The sequence below is a fragment of the Mesoplodon mirus genome, assembly GCF_964341445.2.
Source record: "Mesoplodon mirus genome assembly, chromosome: 2".
In the NCBI taxonomy this organism is placed as follows: Eukaryota; Metazoa; Chordata; class Mammalia; order Artiodactyla; family Ziphiidae; genus Mesoplodon; species Mesoplodon mirus.
Genome location: NC_138977.1, coordinates 122,992,327 through 123,013,764, shown reverse-complemented (window position 1 = coordinate 123,013,764; position 21,438 = coordinate 122,992,327). Strand labels below are relative to the sequence as shown.

Here is a 21,438-nt window from a genome sequence, read left to right as displayed (position 1 = left end):
GTGTCACATTCTCCACTGGCCTACTGCTTTTGCTTTTTTTTTTTTTTTTTTTTTTTTAGTATACAGTAGAATTCAACAATCAGTGAACTGTCTGGAAAACACAAAGATTATGCAAGAGGCCAAGAAGAAAAGTGATCAAAATGATGAGTTTCCTTCCTGCCCTCAGGTCGGCTGAATTCTGTGGAAGTGGCTGCAGGGACTCATTTTCTTTCTGCTTTTCGTTGTTCAGGTTTTCATGCTTATTTTCGCTTTCTGAAAATAAATGCACCAGGGAAGAGTTATAGTTAGAAGGAAGAACTTTAAAAAATGTATGGCGTTTAGAATAGCCCAAACAAGGTCTTTTCATTTGGATCAAATTCTCTGAAAAAAGGTTAAAGATACACAAGGTCATAAAGGAAAAAAATAGAAGTAGAATCTGTTTTATCTTTTAGAATTTTCACTAAGACAAATCAATGAATGTTTTTGAGAAAAAAAAGTTTTGAAAATTTAGCTTCTAATCGACATGAAAGAATACCAGCTCACCTTTCTCACTTTCTCATATTTATGTGTGCAAATACATAAATATGAAAATTGAATCGAGGCTTCATCTCATGGTTAATGTGATTTAACTCTCTTCTATCCTTATAATACCGTAATTGTGGTTAATAAATAACTTCCTGCTCATTCTATACATGTACTTTAAGATTGTACTTTCATCAAAAAGACAGAACATAAACCAAACCATAATATAATACTTGTTGTTACATAAGATTTTTATACAGAGAAACTGAAAGGAAAATATCTTTTAAATGAAGATATAATTTCTAACTTTTTCTAAATAAAGCTGGTTAATTGTATTCCAATTTGGTTTATTTGAATATCTTCCACTTAGACTATATTAGACTAACTCAATTCAAACTGCTCCTATTTTAAGGCCTAAAACATCATCATTTACTTACACTGTGGGGTCAAATGACAACCCCTCGAACACTCAACAAAACATTGACAGTATCACAAGGGAAAACTCGTCATTTCCACCACCCTTTCCTCTCTGGGGGCACAACTTGGCGTTTTATTTTGAAGGGGAGAGCGGACAAAGAGGGAACACCTTGGCTTGTTACACTCAGGCTGTGAGCTGACAGCTGCTGGGCAGCCGACTCCGCAGAGCCTGAGCCCTGGTCCCGGCAAAGGACAACACTGCACCTGGCATTTCATGTGTTAGATCCCAAGGGTGCTCATCCAATTACAACAGTTGTGTTGTGACCCGTGTGTGATGAGGAAAGTGAACGATGGCCCCCAAATCTGCCAGCAACCCCACACACATATGTGCACCCCCTCAGTGGATTTATCTTAATTGTTAGTCTTTGAATGCTGAACCCTGAGATTCTTTTAGCCTTTGGGGCCTGATTAAAGGCAGAAGGAAAAGGAGATTCTTTAAGTCAGAGGCTCATTATTTGTTCAAACTTAAGAGGAAAATAATTAAAATATTATTAGATAAATTTGTATATACTGAGAAAAGAGTGCTTAAAAGCCAAACAAAATCACAAGTTAAAAAAACAGAATAAATACTTACAATTCCAGAGTCATGCCTTGGTTTTATTTTATAAAGTGATTTTCCCTTTTTCTGCCTACACACCTCTTCAGCTTCTTTTACTCTGGGTGGGGGAGAAAACACACAATTAAGCAAAGATTTAGAAAGCTCACTACAATCCACGTATAGCAGGTGAGTTATTAGAGAAAAATACCACATACCACAATGTCACCTGATATTTGATTTAAAAACAGAATGTTAGAGCTAGAGGCGAATTCACCTAGTGGTTCTTAACTTGGAATCAAAGGATGTGGAATGGAATAGAATACAGCACATTTATATTTTTAGGTTACACTTTATCCTATACTAACGGAGTCTTACATTCAGAAGGAAAGTAAAGAAATATCCTTCATTTTCAGGTGAGGGTGCTGAGCTTGGCTCCATTACATAAATGGGGCTGCCACTATTACATAAATCAGAAGCATTAAATAATTAAATAAGCAGTACCATATAAAAACTCATATGTTTATTTAAAACAGTCTCAGGTTCAGTTTCCACATAGCGTTTCCCCAGGCATGGAAGTCTGTGCAATGAATACTTGGGGCGGTTTTTAAAAAACTGAGCTTCATCAAGCATGGGAATGAGCCATTGGAAAGCAGAAAATAGAGAGTGAGCAGTGATGTTTGAACGCGTCTAGGATTTCTTTTTAAACACACGCTCCAAGGGAAAACAGTATTGAGTTTACCAGAGGAACAGTTAAAAGAGGACGTCATGGGGAGGGAGGTTGTGCAGCAAGTCTGGCTCTGCTGTCTGACGCTGGGTAACGTCTGCTCACTCTGCCCTCTGTGTCCCTTAGGAAGGACAAGGGCTCGATAATGCAGAAGAGCATCACTAAGAAGATCACACAGAGCTGCTGCAAAGGTCCAAAAAGTTTTACTTTAAAAGTTCTTTATAGTAACACAATTATATTCCTATAAGGATGTTAAAAAAAATCAGTCCATGACTTTGTAAACAGACATGTTTATATATATATATATAAAAGTTCTTTATAAAATACTGTAAAATGTTACCAATGATTGCTTTAACTAAACAAATAGTAAGAAATCTGTAAACTGGAATTCTATTAATAAAAATAGGTGCCATAAGAAAGAAAATAACCTATTAGGTTAATTTGTTTTTATTATTGTGGTTTTCCTCGGGAATTAAAAATAGAATATTTCTGGAGAAACTGAAAAGGCTGTGACTTATCTTAATAAAAGACTTAGATCTTGAAACCTGTTTCCTGAAAGAAATGAGTTTTAAATATATTCCTTGAGCCTGATGGTAAAAGTTCTAATGATAGAAGAACCCCTGTTTTTAAACAACAGAAGGAAACAAATCATGGAGTACAGCAGCTAGAGGTTACTGTTACAGCTCACAGTAAAGGGTGACAGATCAAAGTAACTCCTTTTGGATGTAAAATGCCTGCTGACTTGCTAATGTCAGTAATTCCAGAAAATGATCACAGTTTAGAAGACAATCCATTGTTACCACTTCTACCACTTTCTTCCCAAGCCATAAATTTGCCTTTAATCTTTTCTCCAAACATTTGAATACAAACACATTATAACAAACTAAGGATTGCAGAGTTCCCATCTTCCTCTGAAATAACTACCAGTTAATATAAATTGAAATATTTGGACAAGAAATTAAGGAAAACTTTTTTTTTTTTTTTTTTTTAGCAGTTAGCAAAAATCCAGTAGATCCCCTTTTAAATTTACTTGGAGCTCTTTAAAGCGTTTTGTGACATTTAAAAAAATCTGCTTCACAAGTTTATAAATCACCAAAGCATCTTAATTTTCTCACTACCTTACTTAACTTGTTCTTCAAAGTTTTTTCTAAGTATCACAGGAAGCTGAGTCTAATACAAACATATTAAATTTTACACAAAAACAAGTCCAGCCATTCCCACAGCAGACACAAGGAGAGATAGAGAGAGTGGTCAGGGAGCCCTCGCAGTGACTGGGCACCGGACTAAGGACACTTAAGCCCAGCGTCTGCCATGGGAGAGGCCCGTGCGCACAGAGGCTGGGGCGCTCGGAGCCCAGCGCCGGGTTCGGGGGCTGTGCCCCGAGGGGACCCTGGGGTTGGCGGGTGGGGTTCCTGAAATCCTTCGGAAGCAGGTCGACAGCGGAGCTTCGTTTCAAAGAGAAATCTTAATTTTCCATACTTTTCTTGGAAGGGGAAATGGGGCTGAGGGTGAGGGGAGAGGGCTTGTACAGAGTAACCTGGGGGCGCCGCGGGGACCCTGCTGCCTGGGACCCGCCACCGAGGCAAGAGCTCCCCCGCTCCGGTGCTTCCCTGTCCGACCAGGGCGAGTGGTCCCTGCGTCCCCAGACCCCGGCCGCGCACATGGCTCCCGAGCGGTCGCTCAAAGTCAGGAGCAGAGGGATCATGGAGAATCAGATAAAACGCAGCTCCCGGGCCCCCGCGTGTCTGTTCTGGGTCAGGTGTCTCTGTTCCCCGACCGTACCCCGCCATACAAGCCCCCCCCCCCCCCCCCCCCGCCCAGCCAGGACGCGCTCGGTAGCAGCACTGGGAGAGTCTGATCTGATGTGGGCGCCTGTGGGCGACACCAGGAGAAGCTGCGCCCCAGAACCGAGGCGGCGGTTCCCCACGCGGCGCCCCAGGACCCCGGCGCTCCCTCCCCCTCGAGGCAACGCCAGTGAACCCCGGGTCACGACCCCAAACCGCAGGAATGGGCTCCCTGCAGTCCCCTTGGGGCTCACCCATCCTAAGTCTCCTAGCAAATGCTGCTTCTTCCAAAGGCCAATTTTATTTCAACAAAACTCTGACAAGACATTTTCCCCACACTTTAGGCAGAAAAAAAGAACGTGTCCTTGGAGGTGAGCATGCCGCCAGAGTTGGCAGAAATAAGAGGAAAAATAATGAGGTGAGCCGGAAGGGAGAGGGCCCCCGAGTGCCCTCCTACTTGGGCCTCCCTCTGGGGGCCAGGAGGAGTTCTCCGTTCCAAGTGCAGGCCTCTTGAGTAACCCTCTTCCCTCCTGCCTCGCCCCTCATTCAATGAGTGCTAAAATTTCCTAAACTGAGTAGGAAAAAGATGTTCATTTCATAACTAGATATTAAGTGAAAAGGCACAGTGGTGATAACTTTTCAAATAACAAAAATGACCTACACATCATATTTGGAAAGGAGGAGGGGAGTGAAAAGAGGGATAGTACTTCATTTTTAAAGAGAAAGCAGTCACATGAGGAAGGAGGAAGTCAGGGCTTGGCTGAAGGGGACAGTCCTTGGCCTGCACTTGAGTTTAACCTCCAGTTAGGAGGGGTCTGTGGTTGGCATATGGATTCATAGCTCTTGTGCATGATTCACGAAGATGATTTCTTTTTAATGTGACTGCATAAGGGACTGCCAGGGCGTTCGTTAATCAAGATTTGACTCTATTAGTCAGTCTCCCAAGGCAACAGAAATAAAAGCAAAAAAAATGGGACCTGATCAAACTTACAAACTTTTGTACTGCAAAGGAAACCATAAACAAAATGAAAAGACAACCTACTGGCTGGGAGAAAATATTTGCAAATCATGCAACTGACAAGGGCTTAATTTCCAATATACAAACAGCTCACACAACTCAGTAATAAAAAACCAAACAACCCAACTGAAAACTGGGCAGAAGATGAAGACATTTCTTCAAAGAAGACATATAGATGGCCAATAGGCACATGAAAAGATGATCAACATTGCGAATTATTAAAGAAATGCAAATCAAAACTACAATGAGGTACCACCTCATACCATTCAGAATGGCCATAATCAAAAAGTATACAGATAACAAATGCTGGTGAAGGCGCGGAGAAAAGGGAACCCTCCCACTGTTGGTGGGAATGTAAATTGGAGCAGCCACTATGGGAAACAGTCTGGAGGTTCCTCAAAAAACTAAAAATAGAGTTACCGTATGATCCAGCAATCCCACTCATGGGCATGCATCTGGACAAAACTATAATTCAAAAAGATACATGCACCCCTATGTTCATAGCAGCACTATTCACAATAGCTAAGACATGGAAACAACCTAAACGTCCATCAACAGATGAATGGATAAAGAAGATGTTATATATACATGCAATGGAGTATTACTCAGCCATAAAAAGAATGAAATAATGCCATTTGCAGCAACATGGATGGACCTAGAGATTATCATACTAAGCAAGTCAGAAAGAGAAAGACAAATACCATATGATATCACTTATATGTGGACTCTAACATATGACACAACTGAACTTATCTACAAAACAGAAACAGACTCACAGACACAGAGAACAGACTTGTGGTTGCCAATTGGGAGGGGGCTGAGGGAGAGATGGCTTAGGAGTTTGGGATTAGCAGATGCAAACTATTATATATAGGAGGAGTAAACAACAAGGTCCTACTGTATAGTACAGGGAACAATATTCAATATCCTATGATAAACTATAATGGAAAAGAATATAAAAAATATATGTATGTATAACTGAATCACTCTGCTGTACAGCAGAAATTAACATTGTAAGTCAACTATACTTCAATAAAATAAACTAAAAAAAAAAGATTTTTACCTTATTAGATAACTAAAAAGGGAAGTAAAAATTTTTCAGATGACAACTTTGGTAGGCTAATTCTAACAACTGCAACTTCTAACCAGAAATTTAGACAACAAAGAAAATATGAACAAAAACAAATGATGTGATAAGGAAAACTCTTCTCTCATCACTTTTAGTGGTTTTGGAAAAACAACAACACAGAAAGCAGAGACTAGAAAACAGGGAAGGTAGACAGAACAGAAGGATACAAACAGTATATCATGGCCATGAAATTGGATGTTTATGTTAAATTTTGGTGTAATATCTTTTATTGTCCATAAAACTTCAGACACAACAATGTGCTGAATACTTTTCAAAAGTATGCACTTATCCCTCAAATGAAGGACCAAAAGTAATAAAAGAATGTGAGGCTCTCCTTGATCTTTTAAGGGAGAATTTAATCATGGGAAAAAACCAAAAAACAGATGGAATCAGGTTTGGAAAACAGTGTAGGTGACCAATTTGAACAAATATTTTTTGTTCTTAATTTTTGTCCTGGCAATGGGTCAGAAAGAGTTAGATAAATGAATGGGTGATTCCCAGTAAGTGGAAACTCACTCTCTACAAGGACCAATCTTTGTATAACCAATTTTGTGTGTGTGTGTGTGTGTGGCTTTTTTTTTTTCTTTTTTTCGGTACTCGGGCCTCTCACTGCTGTGGCCTGTTGTGGCCTCTCCCGTTGCGGAGCACAGGGTCCGGACGCGCAGGCTCAGTGGCCATAGCTCACGGGCTCAGCCGCTCCGCGGCATGTGGGATCCTCCTGGACCGGGCCACGAACCCGTGTCCCCTGCATCGGCAGGCGGACTCTCAACCACTGCGCCACCAGGGAAGCCCTGTATAACCAATTCTGAGTAGACTTTTTGAAAAAATGAAACGTTTCTCTTTCTTAAATAAATGGAAATATTTAACCTTCACTTGATGCCGCCTTCATCACTGTTGTGATGTGCGGACTCAGGCCTCCCTCAAGGCTCCGAAGGCGTCGACAGCAGCTCACCCACTCTGACGCCACCCTGTGCTCTGTTGGACTTGACCTCACAGCCAGTTTTAAATCCTCTGTCTGTTCCTAAGATGGCACGTTGTGATCACTCCTCACGGTGCCAGCATATCTGCCTTACGTAGAGCCTTTCTCTTCTTTAAAAAATTCCTGTCCTCTCTAGAGGGGAAAACCAGACAACTAAGCTCATTTAAATGAGCCTCAAATTAGAGCAATAATGCTCTGAGTTCAGTCCCAGCTACACAGATACAGCTCCTGGGCCGGGAGGCAGTCCTGTCAGCTGCCAGGGCTTCTCCCCCACACACCGCCCTCCACCTCCCACAGCTGGGTCTGGAAGGTTAGGACGGCCAGGAGTCTGACTCACAGTCGGGCAGGACAGTACAGCGACAGCCAGCGACGGCGCTCAGCGTGTCTGGTGAGAAGATCCTAAGATACCGCACAACCCGACCTGCCCATTCAGCAGCTTGTTTGGGAAGATGTCAAGTAAGGCTGGAGTGAATGTGAAACCTGAAATTCAAGCTTATCAAGGTAGAGAAGTGTGACACCATTAGTCAGTAATGACAGATTTTGTGATGCTACAGAGAATACAGGATAAGGAGTGAGCATTTTGTGATCAATGTGACTATGAGATGAGTCCTCCGTTGAAACTGTTGTCTGGGCAAAAATGACTGCAGAAAACATAACATCTCTATGTGTTAAAGCTTAAAATTTCAAGAGAACTCTTATACTAAATTTATCTTCTAAAAAAAAAGTGGTAAGTGTAACCTAAAAAGAAGCTAAATAAATTTCAATACATCTATATAGATTTTTATTCTCTACGTGCAAAAATTTTCAGTTGTAACAGCTTCACTTGGCTTTAAGATATTAAGCTTAGAAGTTATTAAGCATAGAAAATTTGAGTCCAGGAGACTGAGAATATTTTTAAGGTTTATATCACAGAGAAGACAAAGGTAGGTGACAGAATGAAAAATATTTTTTTATCATAGAATTTCTTGAAACATCATAATCTATAAAAATACTGAATCACTATGTTGTACACCTGAAACTAACATAATGTAAGTCAACTATACTTCAATTAAAAAAAAGAAACTAGTTTAAATTCCAATAATAATTTTGCCCTTAATACAATTGGATACATTTATACTAAAGGTTATTCTAAACAAAGAGGGTGGTTTCTTATTTCTCTCCTAATAAAAATGTATATTTCTCTGCACTTTCCTTCCCAAGCCCCAGACCCATTTATTGTAAGGCAAACATACAAAAAGTTCAATGTGATTCAGTGTAAAGACAGTTTGTGAGATGCTACAGTGACACAGACACAGAGAAGAGAAACCACATGTCCCTGTGGCCCGCAGGCCGGGTAATCTTTATCTGCTTTGTAGAGCAAACACCCGGCGGCCTCACCCTCATTAAGAAAACAGGTACGCTATCGTCATTCAATGGAATGAGAAGTAACACTTAGCAGTAACAATCTGGTCTAAGTGAGTGTCTGGCCGGTTCACTGCCCGCCGGGGCGGGGGCGCGGGGTCCCTTCGTGGAGATGGGTCTCCGCCCACCCGCCGAGAGCAGACCACTCCCCCGCCCAGCTCAGCGGAGTCCCCACCGCTGCCTACTAAGCCCAGAGAAACCATTCTAATCCAAAAGAGAGGGGAGGGGGCTCTGGACGGAGGCTGGGTGGAGCTGGCATGCGGCTCCAGTAGAGCGGGAAGCAGGCGTAGACGTCCTGTGGACTCGACTTCGTCTAGGCCTGCCCTCCTTTATGACCGAGATGCTCACCTCCCCCCAACCCCCCTGAAAATATAGTGGAAACAATCAACCACAGCGCTCCTTATCACTGCAAGGGAAAAGAACTGAAGTCTCGTCAGGAACGTATTTCTGAATTTGAGTCTAATTTCTGAATTTCATCGCTCATACTCTCTGACTCTTTCAGAGAAAACCGCCTCTGCGCCTCCAGGGCTGACGGCGCAGTTAGAACCAGCGAGCGCACGGCTGCAGTGACTCAAGGCGGCCACGCTTTACACGACCCCCGCCCGGGGACCGGCCTGGGGAACCCCGCCTGGGGACGGTGCCTCGGAGACTGGCCTGGGGACCCCCGCCTGAAGACCACGCCTCGGGGACCAGCCTGGGGACCCCCGCCCCTGGACCACGCCTCGGAGTAGAGGTGGGTCAAAAGAGAGGAATCATTCATTCATAAGAAAACATTCAAGCAGTCAAATGAATTCTTTATAGTCGGCATCTCTTTGATAAATGTCTAATGTTCTACAAATGTAGGACATTGTAACTCATGGATGAGCTACCATAGGAAGAAATGTTTCTCCCTAGGTTTGGAAAGGCTGTAGGTGAGGAAAGATGGGTCCGGAGGACACGGCTGGGTTCTCCGGCTGGGCTCTCACTTCAAGGCAAACAAAACAAAAAATCACACACACATCTCAGAATAACCCCATGAGGTGGGTACTGCTGTTACCCAACTTTTACGGTGAAGAAACTGAAACTTAAAATGGTCACATTACTCGCTTAGGGTCAGAAACCAACGTTGCAGATCCAGACAGACACAGACAACACCTCCTCAGCTCTAATAAGCATCGCTCTGTGTGGCCTCCTCACAAAGCAAAGGCACGGGATGATGAAAAACACGGCCACCGGGCTTCCCTGGTGGCGCAGTGGTTGAGAGTCCCCCTGCCGATGCAGGGGACATGGGTTCGTGCCCTGGTCTGGGAAGGTCCCACATGCCGCGGAGCGGCTGGGCCCGTGAGCCATGGCCGCTGAGCCTGCGTGTCTGGAGCCTGTGCTCCGCAACGGGAGAGGCCACAACAGTGACAGGCCCGTGTACCGCAAAACAAAACAAAACAACAACAACAAAAAAACACGGCCACCAAAATCTTCCTCTAGTTATTTACATGTACATAGTTATTTACATTTATGTATTTACACTTATCATGTATTTATATATTTACATTCATTATATTAATTTATATTTATTATTTTTATTTATGTTTATTTAGAAGCATTTAATTTTAAAAGACTGAATTTTCTAAAACTCTGAACATATAAAACGTGGCAGGTTAAAATGGTTTTTGAAAGAGAAACTATTTGGGAAAGTGGGTGCATGTGTTTTACTAGCTCCTGGGGAGAAGCACTCTAACTGGACAAATTCTGAACCCTATTCAAGGAAAAGTATTAATGGAAACACAGTGGGCTGTAATGTTCATCTCTGAAAAAGGAAAACGTGCAAGATCGTCCGGAGAAAAAACTACCACCACATTTTCTTGATTCTAATTTCTAGGAGGAATTCTTGACAGTGGCTTTCTACATAAGGGATGTGAACTGTAGTCAGTAAAAATCTAAAAATACAGAAGACAGAGAAACTTTTCCAATGGCTTTTTTTCTTTTTAAACACAAATCCTCAATATAAACAGCAACTAAATTTTAAGCTTTAACTCAATGAAGGCATTTCTGAGGAAAGGGGAGTCGGCACACACTTGGAGTGTGTTGTGCCCTTGCTTTTTGGTGATCTAACCTGATAGAGGGCTACAACCCTGAGAAACCCAGAAGGACAGTGAGCACATTTCCCCCACTATCTCAGATCCCAATGGTCTCAACTGAACAGCAGTCAGTAGGTGGTTAGAGTCTCTGACAAATGTTGGAAATGCCAACACACTGTGCTGCTGAAGATGGGAGATGCATTTACCATAGGGACTAGATGATTAAACAGTAAGGTTCACACTCCACTGTGTAAATGAAGACCATGAATTATATTCTGTCAAACCAGAGTATCATTTTCTCATGTTCTTCCACAAGGAATTTACCGTGGTATCAGAAAAAGTGGAGAAATCTGGAAGGTGCCATTTAGAACGTTTAAAAATGCCTAGATGACAAGCTTTTAACAGTTACTGAAAATAGTAATATTTGTATTCATAAACATGGGCTTTGCACTTGCCGCTCCGTCTGGAATGTTCTGTCTCAGAATCCCCTGGTTTCTTCCATCACTTCCTTCAAGTCCCGGCTTATCAGTCGCTTCTCAGAAAGTGCTGCCCGGCAGGCTTACAGGCACCGCCAGCACCCCCTCCAGCCCTCTTTTCCCTCTGCCCAAAGTCCCCAGAGGACAGAGCGGGCCTCCCTCCTGACTGAGCACTGGCACAGGGCACCTTCAGAGAACTCCGGACAACACAAGGCAGGTGCAGCTCACGCTAGGAGGACCATATGCCCTTTTAGTAAATGCAGAGTGGCCACATCCTCTCTGAGGCACGGCTACCCAAACAGGACTCTGTACAGCTCAGCATCAAGCTTTAAATCATTCATGGGAGGGGCTTATAAGGAGACATATCAGCCTTTCTCCAGAGAGATCAATGAGATCGGGGACGTGAGGGCAGGAACACTTTATCTAGAACAGAGTATGACACACAGGTGACAGCATAACTGCTGTTCCTAAAGGAAGGGGCGACCTTTGTAATCAGCTGGGGGTGGAGCATGGCCAGGGCTGTGGGGGACGATGGGGAGAAAGCTGAAGGATTATCCAGAGAATGTCAACATCCCTCAACAAGATAAAATGACAGATGAAGCTGATTAAAGTTTTCAAACTTAGAAAGACATTCAAGGTATCAGGGATCTTAAGCATTTTATTACTGATCTTACTCAGGAAACAAAAGCAAAATAAATCAAAATGGAATGAAATAAAGTAAAATAAAATGCTCCTGGGCTTCATATAAGACAACATTCAAAAAGAGCAAGCATAAGTTGGTGCAGCCACTATGTAAAACAGTATGGAGAGTCCTCAAAGAATTAAAAATAGAGTTACTGTATGATCCAGCAATCCTATTCCTGGGCATATATCTGGACAAAACTATAATTCAAAAAGATGTATGCACCCTTATGTTAATAGCAGCACTATTTACAATAGCCAAGACATGGAAACAACCTAAATGTCCATCAACAGATAAATGGATAAAGATGTGGTACATATATACAATGGAATATTACTCAGCCATAAAAAAGAATGAAATAATGCCATTTGCAGCAACAAAGATGGACCTCGAGATGATCATACTATGTGAAATAAGTCAGAAAGACAAATACCATATGATATCACTTATATGTGGAATCTAACATATGACAAATGAACTTATCTATGTAACAGAAACAGACTCACAGACATAGAGGACAGACTTCTGGTTGCCAAGCGGGTGGGGAGGGGAGGGAAGGACTGGGAAGTTGGGATTAGCAGATGAAAACTATTATATAGAGAATGGATAATCAACAATGGCCTACTGTATAGCACAGGGAACTAAATTCAATATCCTGTGATAAACCATAATGAAAAAGAATATCAAAAAAATGTATATATGTAAAACGGAATCACTTGCTATACAGCAGAAGTTAACACAACATTGTAAATCAACTATACTTCAGTTAAAAAAAAAAGAGCAAGCTCACAACCCTCTGGTGTATCCATAAGCTAATATCATATTATCATTAGAAAGCCTAAAGTGAAAAAAGAAGTCTTACATCATTTTAGGGACTATATTAAGTACGATATGATTTTCATATTTTTGGTTCTGCAATATTATCACTCTTAAAAAGTGCAAATCATAGCTCCTAAAACTCCAAGAGCATTAGAATTTGAGTTTGATATGAAATTATAATATGCATGTAAGAAATATCATGCATGTATAATAACTTAAATGATCATGATGACCACGGTGACAATGACCTAAAGGTCCTTCTAAGGAGGAACAAATCATAAACAAGAACTTTCCACATAAACCAAGGAACCCAGGCTGGGGGAAACTTATTTGCTATGATAGCTGTTCAATGGTGGACACCTGAATTGACTAGAAATGCCTGTGTCCAGACCACACTGTACTTCCATGGCCAGTTCTGCAGCACCAGCACGGCCAGTCCTCACTGAGGGCCCCCGTATAAACGGTCTACCCCTGCCTCAAGAAATGTCTGCTTTCTTCACATGGACTCAAAATTCCTCTCCTGACCTAGCAGCTGCCCATGGTTCACGTTTCTAAGCCTAACTGTTTATGACAAGCAGAGCAGCGACCTGCTCAGAGGCCCGTGGGGAGGGTCCCGAGTGAGAACTCAGACGCCAGGTAAGGGCCGGTGGGCAGGAGTAGGGAGACATTCTGGTGAGAGGGTGGAGACCTCATGAAACACAAGTGAGAGATGGGTCTTTACCCCATAGCAAACGCAGACAAACTTCTTCACCTTTTTATTTATTTTCACCATTATTATATCCACTTTTTTCCCCCTAAGTATTTATCTCTTTTCCATTAGAAATACAGTTTAAGAAAACTTGGACAATCTGACTCCCCGCATGGAGATTAGATTTGAAAAAAAGTTTATTTAGAATAGATGAGTAATTTCAGAATAGACACACGTACTGTATGTATGTATATTTTTAACATGAATTAAGGTTTCCTGAGTCTGAAGTTTACACAGGGAAAGCACTAGTCATTTCATCACTACAGAGTCAAGCTATTATAAATCACTAAGTATTTAAATAGATGGAGATCTTTTTGATCTTGGAATTAACCGTGTGATTTTATTTTTTTACAATTTTTGCCAGCAGATTTGTCTCTGAAATTTTGATTTAGCTCATTTATTCATGTTAATAGTTAAAAGGTTTGCTTTCCTTGAGTACGTCCCCTGGGCACAGGGGAAATGGCCAGGAGTGGACCAGGCAGGAAGAAAAGTAACCAATGTACGATTTCAAAACTGTGACCAACCTGAACAGACCGCTAGGGTGGGACGTTCAATCCTGGTCCACTTTTAGGCTTAGTGGTTAATGTGAGAATTCTATTTACTTTCTTCAAAAAAAAAAAGCTTTATTGAGATATCATTAGTGTACTATTAAATTCACCCATTTAAAGTGGAAAATTCACAGGGCTGAACAGGGAATTTCCTGGTGGTCTCCTGGTTAGGACTCCTCACTTTCACTGCCGAGAGCCGGGGAGGGGTCGGGGAAGTAAGATCCTACAAGACGCGTGGTGCAGCCAGAAAACAAACCAAAAACTGGAAAAAACAAAACAAAACCCTAACCCACAGGGCTATGCAGCCATCTAGTTTTAGAACATTCCACCCCGCCAAGAAACCTCATCAGCAGTCACTTTCCATTCCTCTCTGCCCCCAGCCCCCGACAAGGGCTAACCTACTTCCAGATCCTATATACTTGCTAGTTCTGGGTGTTTCATATAAATCAAAACACACCACATAGTCTTCTTCTGTGACCATCTGCTTTCACTTAGCACCCATGTTACAGCCTGTATCAGTGCTTCATTTCTTTTTTATCATGTAATGCTATTCCACTGTAAGGATATGCGTGCTTTATTTACGCACTCATCAGTGGACAGACCTCCGAGTTGTTCAGGTGTCATGAGTGACACTGCTGCGTGTCCACAGGCCTCTTCCGCAGACCCGCGGCGGGAGCTGCGGGCCCCATGGCAGCTCTAGGCTCACTTTTTTTTTTTTTTTAATTTTCCCTGCGGCTTGTGGGATCTTAGCTCCCCGACCAGGGATGGAACCCGTGTCCCCTGCAGTGGAAGTGCAGAGTCCTAACCAGTGGACCGCCAGGGAAGTCCCTAGTCTGCCCCCTTTGAGGAAAGGCCTGTTTTCCAAAGTGGCTTCACTGCCCACAGTCCCCCCAGCACGTGAACGTCCCATACACTCAAATTGAGTTTCGCGCCTTATCACAGTTGCTTCTTAAATGTTAACCAGATTTTAGCAGGCAAAACCAGTGAGTGGACTGCTCTTTGTCCAATAAAATGATGCTGCAATGTCTGGGTCTAATGTTGCCATCAGCTACAAACCTGTTGTAGAGACCGACACCTACATCTTCGGTACGATCTCGCCCACCCCCATCTCTCACGACTAGCTTTGAGTACTCATTACTGACCCCACGATCCCAAAATTTTAAATGTAGAAGGAACACCTTCCATTTCTCTGCGTTACCCGCACCCCCCCGTGTCTGAGGGAGGAGTCCCGAGGCGGACCAGGAGGAAGGGTGCCTGGCCAGTGGGCTCCTCTACCGGGGGCTCCGAGTCAGCCAGGAAGACGTCACAGTGGGGTGGCTGCGGGGGCATTTGTCACTACCTAAAAAATCCAGGCTCCGGCAGAAGTCCACACAAACCTAAGAATTCGGCGTTGGACAAATCTAACAGGTCTGGCCCCCTCCTCCGTCAGGTTATAACCATCACATTGTTTGAGAGGCTCCTAAAGAAATTTACAATGATCCCCAAATAACGGCTTGCTGGTAAAGATATAGCTTGTTCTAGGAGCTAGTTGCAGCTCATATAAGCTGCACGATGTTATTTTTAACAGGTAATCTTAAATATCTTTACTCCATGAAGCATATTTTTTGCCAAGACAGTTTTATGACAAACTTTGCTAAGGCACCAAAAAATATTTTTAGCAAATGCTGAAGCGAAATTTATAATTGCTCAGATACCTTTACAAGCGTCTGCAAACTCAGCAGAAGGTGCAACAATGTTTAAATCCTTTTAAAGCAAAAAAGTCTGTGGACAAGCTATTTTCTTGACTCTTGGCCCCAGCTGTCTGTTGGGAGTTGGAACCACAACATTTAAGGGTGACTTTCTTCCATTTTTGAACATGAGGCTTGGAGACAGGATTTTCCGAAATTTAAAAAGATCTCTTGGGACATGGAAAGATGAAGCAAATGCATAGATTTTTTCCATCTAAACTTCACCTTAGGATTTTACATCATTTTTGGAGAACTAAGTTTTAGAAAGTAAATTTCCTGATACTCAGGGCTTCAGACTTTGTAAATCACTTTAGGAGAAGAAAGGGGGGAAGCTCACTTTCCTGATCTCTAAGGTCTGGTTAACCTAAGCTCATCAGTCATGGAGCTGAGACTAGACTTTTCTGACCTCCAGAGCTGCCCCAGCCAGGAACCCGTACTAACGCGTGTGTGTAGGGTCCCAGCACCCTCTTCCCGTCTCCTCTGCTGCCTCTCCTGGTCCAGAATATCACACCTTTCACCTGGGCCACCTCAGGTTACTGAGGAGTTTGCTCAGTAACTCCTAACTTGCTTCTCAATACCACCGTCCAATTTCCTACCCATTGAGCCAACCATCTCTTCTCTGCATGAATCATATCAGGTTGTCCTCTTTCAAAAGCCCTGTGATGGCCTTCTACTGCACCCACGATAAAAGTCAGCCTCTTACCATGACTGCAAGGGTTGGAACGGTCAGGCCTCTGCCTGTTTCCTCAGATTCACCTCATGACCTGGAGAGCAGTCAGTCTTGTCTGCCAGGCTGCTGCGACCTTCCCACCCCTCTACCTGCCAGGCTCACCACCGTACCCCTACACCAGTCTCAAATTCTTTAGGTGTCAACGTAAATGTTGCCTCTTCAGAAAGGCCTCCTCCGACCAAACTTTCTAAATGAAACCCTTCTGCTTTTTATTGTGCAAAAATGGTTCACTGTTTACTTTCCTCACAATGCTAATTTCAACCTATAATTTTAAAATGTGCATGTTTACTTTTTTATTGTCTGCGTCTCTCACTAGAGGGTAAGATCCACATGGCCAGGGAATTTGCCGAGCACAGAGTAGGGCATAAATAATTGGTGAATTAATAATTCATGAATTTAATTTCCTACGACGTCTTAATGCATATTAATTATTCCTTTAATGAGCGTAGGTCACATTCCCTACATATTCTCAGGCACCATTTGCACTGTCCTGTCTTGTTTGTCAATTTCCTGCCATGGCTTCCACTTCAGGGGACAGAACTAGGAAGAGGGTTGCTTTATGGGTCGTTCCTGTAGAAACTGATGCCTGAATTAAAGGGGTAAGCGGTTGGCCAACTTCACGTACTGCTCCAATGTGACAGTGCTGAGCAGAGGTCCAAGAGGTAGCTCCACTTATGTGTCCAACAAACACATGACTACAGAATAATAAGCCTCTTTCCTTAGCTCAGGTTTATTTTCAGTTGCTTTGAAAGTGGTTGCTTCCTTCTACTCTGATGACATCATACTTCAACCTGAACACACAGCTCAGTGTATGAGGTGCCTCTGGTCTAATGTGTACCCTCCTAAGGCCGGACCCTCACACGCTTTCCCTCCAACCACAGACCAGCTGGGCAGAGACCAGACCTGACTACCACACGCTCATGCAGCTGGAGGAGTAGCTGCCCTTTCTCCTGGTTCCTCAAAGACCACCTGCCTCAGAATAAAGTGAACCAGCAAATTAACTTAGCACTTTAAACACAACTCTTACTAATGTCACCACTGATTTACGAAATCAAAATGTCTTAAGCTGGGACTCCCCTGGTGGTCCAGTGTTTAACACTCTGTGCTGCTAATGCAGGGGGCCTGGATTCCATCCTTGGTCAGGAAACTAGATCCCACATGCAGCAACTAAGACCTGGAACAGGCAAATAAATAAATAAATATTTAAAAAAAAGTCTTCAGCTGACTACAAGTGAAATGGTGATAGGCTGCACTGCACACGATGGGGCTTGAGGCCCGGGTGCCAGAGCCCAGTTTCCTAGTTTAGGACGTCCTCCCCTCCCAGGACTGCCTGCGAAGCTCCTACTCGACTCAGATCTGTGTCCAAAGAATAATTCTGGAGGCACTGATGCCCCCTCTTGCTTCCCCCTCCTGTGACACCTCACCAAGGCTAGGCTGTCAGCTCCAGGGAGATGGGGCCTTCATCAAATGACCGAGGGTCTCCTGTGCCTGGACACTTAACATGGAACGAGAGGACGGCCACACATCACAAGCTGGACTCTGCCTGAAAACTGAGTTTCGCTACAACAGAGCAAAGGCGGGCAGTGAAATTGTCTCCCCCAGGACCACAGTCCCTCCATCACGGTGGAAAAGCACAAGTGTTCCTAGTACCCTGTGCTAAGTCATCCAAGCTCCCCTGGGCCCCCAAGTGGCTTGGTGATGCTGATGGCTTCCTGGAGATAAGACCTGGGTCACCTGGGTCCTCACACATGGACACTGCGCTCTGTGAGGCCATGGGGAGAGGCTGGGCACCGTTCACGTCAGTTTGTTCCCATATTCTGGACAGAGTCGAGCTGATATTTTTTAAAAGTTATTTTTCATATGTTTTGTGTTGCTCAGTAATAAATAGTCCAGATTTCTTTGAAGAAGAATTTCTTATTAACAAGTGTACAAGCCTAGTTGCAAGTATATGAAGAAATATTTTTTCTGACTCACGACAAAACCAATGGGTCAGCTGTCTGAAGCATCAAAACAGGAGTAGAGCATAATGTAAATAATAATGTAAATAATGTAAGTAAGAAGGGATAGGTCACATGAACACTGTCAAACAAAAGTTCATCCTTGGACTCAGAATCAAGACATTTTACCAACGAAGAAAGCAACTGAGTCACAACAATGCCTTGTATTTACAGATGTGTTCTTTTTTTTTTTTAGTCATCAATTTTATACACATCAGTGTATACATGTCAATCCCAATGACCCAATTCAACACACCACCACCACCACCACCAACCCCGCAGCTTTCCCCCTTGGTGTCCACACGTTTGTTCTCTACATCTGTGTCTCAACTTCTGCCCTGCAAACCGGTTCATCTGTGCTGTTTTTCTAGGTTCCACATACATGCGTTAATATACGATCTTTGTTCTTCTCTTTGTGCCTTACTTCACTCTGTATGACAGTCTCTAGATCCATCCATGTCTCAACAAATGACCCAATTACGTTCCTTTTTATGGCCGAGTAATATTCCATTGTATATATTTACCTCATCTTCTTTATCCATTCGTCTGTCGATGGGCATTTAGGTTGCTTCCATGTCCTGGCTATTGTAAGTATTGCTGCAATGAACATTGGGGTGCATGTGTCTTCTTGAATTATGGTTTTCTCTGGGTATACGCCCAGTACTGGGATTGCTAGATCATATGATAATTCTATTTTTAGTTTTTTAAGGAACTACCGTACTGTTCTCCATAGTGGCTTTATCAATTTACATTCCCACCAACAGTGCAAGAGGGTTCCCTTTTCTCCACACCCTCTCCAGCATTTGTTGTCTGTAGATTTTCTGATAATGCCCATTCTAACTGGTGTGAGGTGATACCTCATTGTAGTTTTGATTTGCATTTCTCTAATAATTAGTGATGTTGAGAAGCTTTTCATGTGCTTCTTGGCCATCTGTATGTCTTCTTTGGAAAAACGTCTGTTTAGGTCTTCTGCCCATTTTTGGATTGGGTTGTTTGGTTTTTTAATATTGAGCTGCATGAGCTGTTTATATATTTTGGAGATTAATCCTTTGTCTGTTGATTCGTTTGCAAATATTCTCTCCCATTCTGAGGGTTGTCTTTTCATCTTGTTTATGGTTTCCTTTGCTGTGCAAAACCTTTGAAGTTTCATTAGGTCCCAATTGTTTATTTTTGTTTTTATTTCCATTACTCTAGGAGGTGTATCAAAAAAGATCCTTATGTGATTTATGTCAAAGAGTTCCTATGTTTTCCTCTAAGAGTTTTATAGTGTACCGGTCTTACATTTAGGTCTCTAACCCATTTTGAGTTCATTTTTGTGTATGGTGTTAGGGAACGTTCTAATTTAGTCCTTTTACATGTAGCTGTCCAGTTTTCCCAGCACCACTTATGGAAGAGACAGTCTTTTCTCCATTGTATATCCTTGCCTCCTTTGTTATAGATTAGTTGACCATAGGTGTGTGGGTTTATCTCTGGGCTTTCTATCCTGTCCCATTCATCTTTATTTCTGTTTTTGTGCCAGTACCATATTGTCTTGATTACTGTAGACTTGTAGTATAGTCTGAAACCAGGGAGTCTGATTCCTCCAGCTCTGTTTTTTTTCCCTCAATACTGCTTTGGCTATTCGGGGTCTTTTGTGTCTCCATACAAATTTTAAGACTTTTTGTTCTAGTTCTGTAAAAAATGCCATTGGTAATTTGATAGGGACTGCACTGAATCTGTAGATTGCTTTGGGTAGTATAGTCATTTTCACAATATTGATTCTTCCAAACCAAGAACATGGTATATCTCTCCATCTGTTACTATCATCTTTACTTTCTTTCATCAGTGTCTTATAGTTTTCTGCATACAGGTCTTTTGTCTCCCTAGGTAGGTTTATTCCTAGATATTTTATTATTTTTCCTGCAATGGCAAATGGGAGTGTTTCCTTAATTTCTCTTTCAGATTTTGCATCATTAGTGTATAGGAATGTAAGAGACTTCTGTGCATTAATTTTGTATCCTGCAACTGTACCAAATTCATTGATTAGCTCTAGTAGTTTTCTGGTGGCATCTTTAGGATTCTCTATGTATAGTATCATGTCATCTGCAAACAGTGACACTTTTATTTTTTCTTTTCCAATTTGTATTCCTTTTATTCCGTTTTCTTCTCTGACTGCTGTGGCTGGGCCTTCCAAAACTATATTGAATAATAGTGGTGAAAGTGGACATCCTTATCTTGTTCCTGATCTTAGAGGAAATGCTTTCAGTTTTTCACCATTGAGAATGATGTTTGCTGTATGTTTCTTGTATATGGCCTTTATTATGTTGAGGTAGGTTCCCTCTATGCCCAATTTCTGGAGAGTTTTTTATCGTGAATGGGTGTTGAATTCTGTCAAAAGCTTTTTCTGCATCTATTGAGATGATCATATGGTTTTTATTCTTCAATTTGTTAATATGGTGTATCACATTGATTGATTTGCGTATATTGAAGAATCCTTGCATCCCTGTGATAAATCCCACTTGATCGTGGTTAATGATCCTTTTAATGTGTTGTTGGATTCTGTTTGCTAGTATTTTGTTGAGGATTTTTTCATCTATATTCATCAGTGATATTGGTCAGTAATTTTCTTTTTTTGTAGTATCTTTGTCTGGTTTTGGTATCAGGCTGATGGTGGCCTCATAGAATGAGTTTGGGAGTGCTTCCTCCTCTGCAATTTTTTGCAAGAGTTTGAGAAGGATGGGTGTTAGCTCTTCTCTAAATGTTTGACAGAATTCACCTGTGAAGCCATCTGATCCTGGACTTTTGTTTTCTGGAAGATTTTAAATCACAGACTCAATTTCATTACTTGTGATTGGTCTGTTCATATTTTCTATTTCTTCCTGGTTCAGTCTTGGAAGGTTATCCCTTTCTAAGAATCTGTCCATTTCTTCCAGGTTGTCCATTTTATTGGCATAGAGTTGCTTGTAGTAGTCTTTTAGGATGTTTTGTATTTCTGTGGTGTCTGTTGTAACTTCTCCTTTTTCATTTCTAATTTTATTGATTTGAGTCTTCTCTCTCTGTTTCTTGATGAGTCTGGCTAATGGTTTATCCATTTTGTTTATCTTTTCAAAGAACTAGCTTTTAGTTT

The 21,438-nt window shown here is 42.2% G+C and overlaps 1 protein-coding gene across 1 annotated transcript in view; it reads right to left on the bottom strand.

Moving 5' to 3' along the window:
- Nucleotides 1-225: 225 nt before the first annotated feature.
- FMN2 (formin 2) overlaps nucleotides 226-21,438 on the bottom strand; it is a gene marked incomplete at both ends in the record, with an annotated part of 319,676 nt that continues 298,463 nt past the window's right edge. Inside the window, 2 exons of the mRNA XM_082631007.1 lie at nucleotides 226-252; nucleotides 1,553-1,634. Of these exons, the coding sequence (XP_082487133.1) occupies nucleotides 226-252; nucleotides 1,553-1,634 (109 nt within the window). The remainder of the gene's footprint in view (nucleotides 253-1,552; nucleotides 1,635-21,438) is intronic.